This window comes from Corvus brachyrhynchos, unplaced genomic scaffold, assembly GCF_000691975.1.
Source record: "Corvus brachyrhynchos isolate BGI_N302 unplaced genomic scaffold, ASM69197v1 scaffold258, whole genome shotgun sequence".
Taxonomy (NCBI): domain Eukaryota; kingdom Metazoa; phylum Chordata; class Aves; order Passeriformes; family Corvidae; genus Corvus; species Corvus brachyrhynchos.
The window spans coordinates 1,676,596-1,682,595 of NW_008240122.1; the positions used below are offsets into that span (position 1 = coordinate 1,676,596).

At 41.6% G+C, this 6,000-nt stretch overlaps 1 protein-coding gene across 5 annotated transcripts in view; it reads left to right on the forward strand.

Moving 5' to 3' along the window:
* Positions 1-6,000, forward strand: part of EML4 (echinoderm microtubule associated protein like 4) — a 114,010-nt gene that overhangs the window by 99,610 nt on the left and 8,400 nt on the right. For all 5 annotated transcript variants that reach the window (XM_017744817.1, XM_017744813.1, XM_017744814.1 and 2 more), the window contains 2 exons: positions 1,135-1,232; positions 5,168-5,255. In XM_017744817.1, coding sequence (XP_017600306.1) covers positions 1,135-1,232; positions 5,168-5,255 — 186 coding nt within the window. The remainder of the gene's footprint in view (positions 1-1,134; positions 1,233-5,167; positions 5,256-6,000) is intronic.

A 6,000-nucleotide genomic window follows, 5' to 3' on the forward strand; every position in this document is an offset into this window, starting at 1 on the left:
AGATGGATGTTCTGTTAAATGGTTTTAAACTAGTCCCCAGGCATTAGAAAAGACACAGCTTTGAAAAAATGATTTCAGATGCTTAATATGTAACTGAGGATTTGCTTGCAGATTTGTTTGTGTGGGCTAAATCCTGGAATTTTGTAACTGCAAGCATCACCATCACCTTTCTCAGCCTTTTCTTCATGTTAAACTCTGCTGTTATTATAAATGTTAGCTTTGCTCCCCCCCAAAAAACAGTTCTCAACTAAATGGTTGACAGGTTAGCAGAAAGGTCTGTAAAAAGCTTAATATTTCAGTGAAATTTTAATATCCTTCTCAGTTAATTTTCAAATTTAATAATGCAAACCCATAAAACTAAGTTCGTGTCTGTCTGAAAATCAGAGCTGTTTGTCAAGTGTTTGCTCTGGGATTACATGGAGTCCAAACCACTGTTGAGTCTCCTCTTTAGATGTGACATGACAAATCAGCAGAGGCTGACTCCTCTCTGTTAAAACAGGATGGAAGAACACCCTTGTAAATCTTTTTCTTGTTTGCTTTTGGCTCACATGCCATGTCAGTGAACAAAATGTTCCTCTGCTGCTGCCACATGTGCCAAGCACAGCAATTTATTTTATATCGCTGATGTTCATTGACACTAGAGGTGTTTGATTGTAATTTATGGCAGCTCTTGTCCACATACATTTTTTAAAAGGAGACAAAGTAGAATAGAAAAATGCTTATAATGTTTGAATGTTCCACATCTTTAGACATCTAGTGCTGATTTATATGCAGTCCACACCTCCAAAGTTAAGCTATCCGTAAATACTCTTCTGCATTTTTATGATGCATAAAACTCAAGTCTGCCTGTTGTCAACAGCTTTCAGAAATCCCATGCAGTCTGAGGGTTTATATCCTGTCCACTGAACACTTATTCTAGAAAACAGCAGAAGTGAAAGAACTTATCCAAAACACATACCCACAAAGTAAACAGATACAGCTGAAAAGCAACGTAGTGTAAACAGCTATGAATCCTTCAGTACAATTCATAAGGAGTAGTTTAACTGAGACTGTTGTCTTAGCAATAAACCTTAAATAATTAAACTTCACAAGGCAAGCATTCTATTTATTTATATCAAATATTCTGTGTTGTAGATGGCACCTTACTTGCAGTTGGATCCCACGACAACTTTATTTACCTCTACGTAGTAACAGAAAATGGAAGAAAGTATAGCAGATATGGAAAATGCACTGTAAGTTTTGGAGCATGTATAATCATTTACATGATCATTGCATCATGTACATGCATTTTGCTGTTACACATACATTTAGATGTTAAGCAGTGAAAACTCTCTCCAGATTGATGTTTTTCCCTTTTGGTTATATGTTTTATAGGGGTTTTTTCAGCATTTGATTGATTTTAAACTTCAGTCTCTGATGGGTGCTGCAGCTCTTAGTGTGCAGTGATTGCTTTTGCATCAGATATAACTAATTTATCAGACTATTGCCTTTTTTCTCTGAAATGGGAAATTAGCAGTAAGTTGGAGAAATGCCTTGTACCTATATGCTGCAACTTGTTCAAGGAAAATACTACATTTGTTTGGGGATATTTTCCTCCTATTGGTAAAGTACTTTTTGAACCAACATAATATTAGGGTGTTGTAATTCCATTAGAATGTGTAGTCTTGGAGGCTGCAAATATACACTGATTTCAGTTGCAATTCTTACTACAAAATTTGAACTTGAGGGATATGGCCCAGGGTAAATAGATCTAAGTGTAGCACAGGTAATGGAGTTTGTTGTTATTGTTACACTTGGATGAGGTTGTCTGAGTGCTAAAAAGACATACTGTTTTTTTCCATAGGTGTTTAGTTATCTAACATTCTGGCCTTAAGTTCAGCCATCTCTTTAGGTTAGTAGAAATATGTACATAATGAAAAAGTGAAACTTAATGGGATTTGCAAATTATATCGTAAGAATAGGTTCACCTTTGAAGTGTGACACACGTTGCTAGAGCACTGGGGTCGGAGCAGCCTGTGTGCAGCTGTTGTGGGGGGCACAGGGCTGCCAGGGCAGGCAGCAGCACTGGGTTTGCCCTATCCCTGCCTGAGCTCACGCAGTGGGGAAAGGGCAGAGCCCACAGGGAGCTCAGACCAGGGCCCCAGTAGGGCTGGTGGGGATGGCAGTGGATGTCTGCACCTCAGTACAGCATTTCACCTCATCACTTATTTTTTTAACCACAGAATATAAAATCACTTGGAGATAGCTAATTTAGCTTGCTATGTATTTCAAGGTCTCTGTGAGTTTTTTGAAGACGTATAAGATCATTATTATGCATGTGGACAGAGCATATTGCAATTTAAACCAACATCTGTATGTCCCTCTATCCCGTTGCCTTGGCAGGAAAGGGGTTTGTAAAAACTGGTGTGGGAGAACTGAGCATTGTTATACCCAGGCAGAAGTGTCCAGGCTTCAGAGCAGATTTCTGTTATCGTTCTCATTTCAGTGTGAGTGACTGCATGTAGAATACAGAAGCAGCAGCATGATTAGTGTCAGAGCTGAGCTCCCTGCCCCTCCCAGCCAGTGCAGAAGGCAGCCACGTGGAGCTGCCTGGAGCTCACTGCGAGGCTGGTGATCCCATTTCGCTTGCCCTGAGCCTCCCCTGTGCTCCCTGCCAGCATCCTGGTGGGTCCATACCAGCTTGATGCTAAGCAGGGAGACAACCAGGCATGCTCGGGACCCGGAGCGCTCTCCTGGCACTGCATCCTTCTGGCATTCTGTCATTCAGTAGCCTCACGGGTGACCTCCAGATAGTATGACTCAGTCCTCCTGGTAGTCAACTTCTGGTTGCTTCTTCCAGCTTGAATACATTATTTGAATTCTTTCAGAAGGATTTTATCTACTGAACCAGCATTAGCTGGTGCGTAAGGGCTGTATGCCCACTGTTAGGTTTAAATCCCCTCTCAGTCACAACCAGGCATTCTGCTGCTGCTAGAGAGGCAAATCTGTGACCTGTGGGCCTGCTTCCACAGTGAGGGATAGTGTTGGCTATGATCAGAACTTCAGATGAGCCAAAACAACCATTTTGACTAGTGCAGCTGTTTTTTGAGGGCTCCAGCTATGCAGTCAGCAGTGTGAGGGTATGGGCTGGGGCTGAACTTGCAGCACGTCAGCAGTTCCCGGTAGCTGGTGCTCTCTCCGTTTGCCTTGCATCAGAGATATCTTTAGCAAAGGAGGAGTAAGTGCTGTGCATTTACTCAGAGGGCTGTGGGGTGAAAGACACACACACAGCCACTCTGAAGTACTTGGTACGCTGGATTTAACCTGAAATGATCAGTGTGCCTGTTCTAGAGGCTGTAGGCATTTTGAACTTCGCAGCACTGAAGTCTGAAGCAGATAAACACTGCCAATGGAGGAAAGAGTTTCCATTTAGTCAGATAGTTTTCTTAGCTGGTGATAATATGAATAATTGCATTCATTGTATATAAAGGTACAGAAAAGGAGAGACTAAAATGTTGCCTTATTGGTGGGCAGCTGCCAAAGAAAGATTTTAATAGAAAACGGGATCCTCCTACTGAAAATATGATAACAATGTTGTGTTCCAGTTCATCATATGGTGATCACTTGCCTGAAGGGATTTTGCAGCCTGGAGCCCCCTGGGCAATTGCTTTGTTCCTTCCCCCCACTGCCGCCCCCAGGAATTTTAACAGCTGCCAAATGTCTGGCAGGATTTAGTAAATGACTGACCAATTCTTTTCCATGTTGGAGTTCGATTGCAAATTGGAAGGCTTGGAAAATAAGGGGGGGAGAGGAAAATCCTAGCCAATTGTGCACTTCTTTTTTTTAATACCAGGTTTGCATGTCAGTATCACGTGTGTCACCCTTGACTGCAAACCAGTTATGTCAATACACAATTCCTCTGCTTGAGGCAGAGGCTACCTCATAAGTAAACAAATCATAAAGGGCAGTTTTTCTCCTAAATGTTTTTGCAGTCTCTCACAGAGTATCTGGGCCTGGGGAGATGGGACAGGGGTGTATTTCTCCATGTAATTCTGGAAGCAATCAGGATCTCTTAGAGTTCTCTGAGGAAGAAGTTGGCATGGTGGGTGGCACAGCAGCCAGGGCAGAGCTTCTGCATGGCCCTGGCGTGGCTACTGCAGGCTGGGCCAAGAGACCCTGTGGGGGTTGAGGGACACCTTGTTCATAATGCCCACTGAGGGAAGGCCGTGGATTGACACCTGTCAGTCAAGAAAGTGGCAGTTGGTTGCCTGGCAGAATGACTGAAGCGGAGAAAATGGATGATCTTGCAAGGGGAAAAGGAGCAGTGAGAAGAAACAGAAGGGTGGAAGAGTGACATGGAAAATACTTTTTATTATTATTACTCTTACTTCCTTCAAAAAACTTCTGGGCACAGAAAAAATACTCTGTCCAGCTGCATTTATCATCTTCCTCAAAACCAAAGCGGGGTGTTTAACCCTCAGTGTGCTCTTGATGGTGATAACTAAACAACTAGACCAAAGGGTTTTAATTCTTAATATAGATGACCCAGTGCCTATAGGACAGACACCTTTCAAAGCCGGTGCTAACATGTTGCAGTGTAAAAAGCACAGCAGAAACTTTCACCAAGCTTTGAAGTGTATTCTTGTAACACCAGTCCCTGATCTTGTACTTCTGCATGGTGGTTGTTAACCAAGGTATCCTAAGGTTTTAGGATGAGCAAGGGTTATTTGCCTGAGTGTGCATTTAATGGAAGTTGTTTTAAATGGATAGAGAAAAAAAAAGTCCTATCTGTCACTTCTTTGTTAGGATCTAAAGCTGATCCTGTGCAAGTTACTTGCTTTTCTCAATTAGCAGCAATGTCTTATGTTCCTAATTCCAGTATAAACTGGAGTCCATCCATAGTTTAGCATCATGCCTTCTAGGAGTAAATCATTCTGGAGTCCAGGAGGGCTGGGATTTACAAGGGAGTGTGGCAGAGGCACGATGCCCAGCCTGCCTTTGTTTAGCTGTTAGCCAGTGTGGCACTGTGAGTAAGGAGCCTTTAAAGGAGCACAAGTGAACTGCAGCAGACCTGGAGTTGGTGGGAAGGTGATTTTTTTTTGCTGTTAGCTGTCCCATCTGTGGGGGCAACTTCTGCTTCACTTAAAAATCAAGTGTTTCACACTGGTGTTACTGTATTCTTCTTCAGGGACATTCCAGCTATATTACACACCTTGACTGGTCCCCGGACAACAAGTATATAATGTCAAACTCAGGAGACTATGAAATACTATACTGTAAGTATGAAATTAAGTACACTGGAAACAGAAATATGTATTAGCTGTCAGAGTATTTAGAAAAGTGTGTTTGATCACGACTGTACAAAATGCTTACTGACAAAGGGACTGATTTGAACTTGTGTAACCTGATATCTTGATGTTATTCAGAGCTGTGTATTACCTAATGGCAATGCCAAATATAGCTTACTTCTTTACAAGGTCATAAATCAGTTTAACAGCATAGAATTTACAGAACAAGTGGCTCTACGGGTTGATGTTGGCCAAAAGTTCTGTAGATTGAAAATAATATATACAGTTGTCTAATTAGTGTCAACAATACCAGTTATTTTGGGGGAATAAAATCAGTGGGCCTGTGCCACAGTTCTCTTCTGGGGTTTCTTGTTTGAAACTTTGTCTTGGCTGGTGGTGGTGGAAACTAAGAAAAGCAGTAATGAGTTTAATGAGTTAGTGGTAATAATGTTTTTGTGTTTGTCTTTTTTTAATATGTGAAAATATGAATATAACACATAGTGGTTATGCCAGAAGTTCAACCTGAGTAGTGCATGTCAGTCTGCTTTTAAATTGTTTTTTTACTCTTGTCTTCCTATGGCTTTAACTAGATCCAAGAGGATTGTAGTATTTTCCCTGTACAGGCAAGAATAGCCAGCAGTTTAAATGTCTGTCACCTTAACATGGTTTTTCTGCCTGTAAAAACTTAGGTTTCAAATCTAGATAGTGTAGTCTATCAAAAGGAACTGTTTGT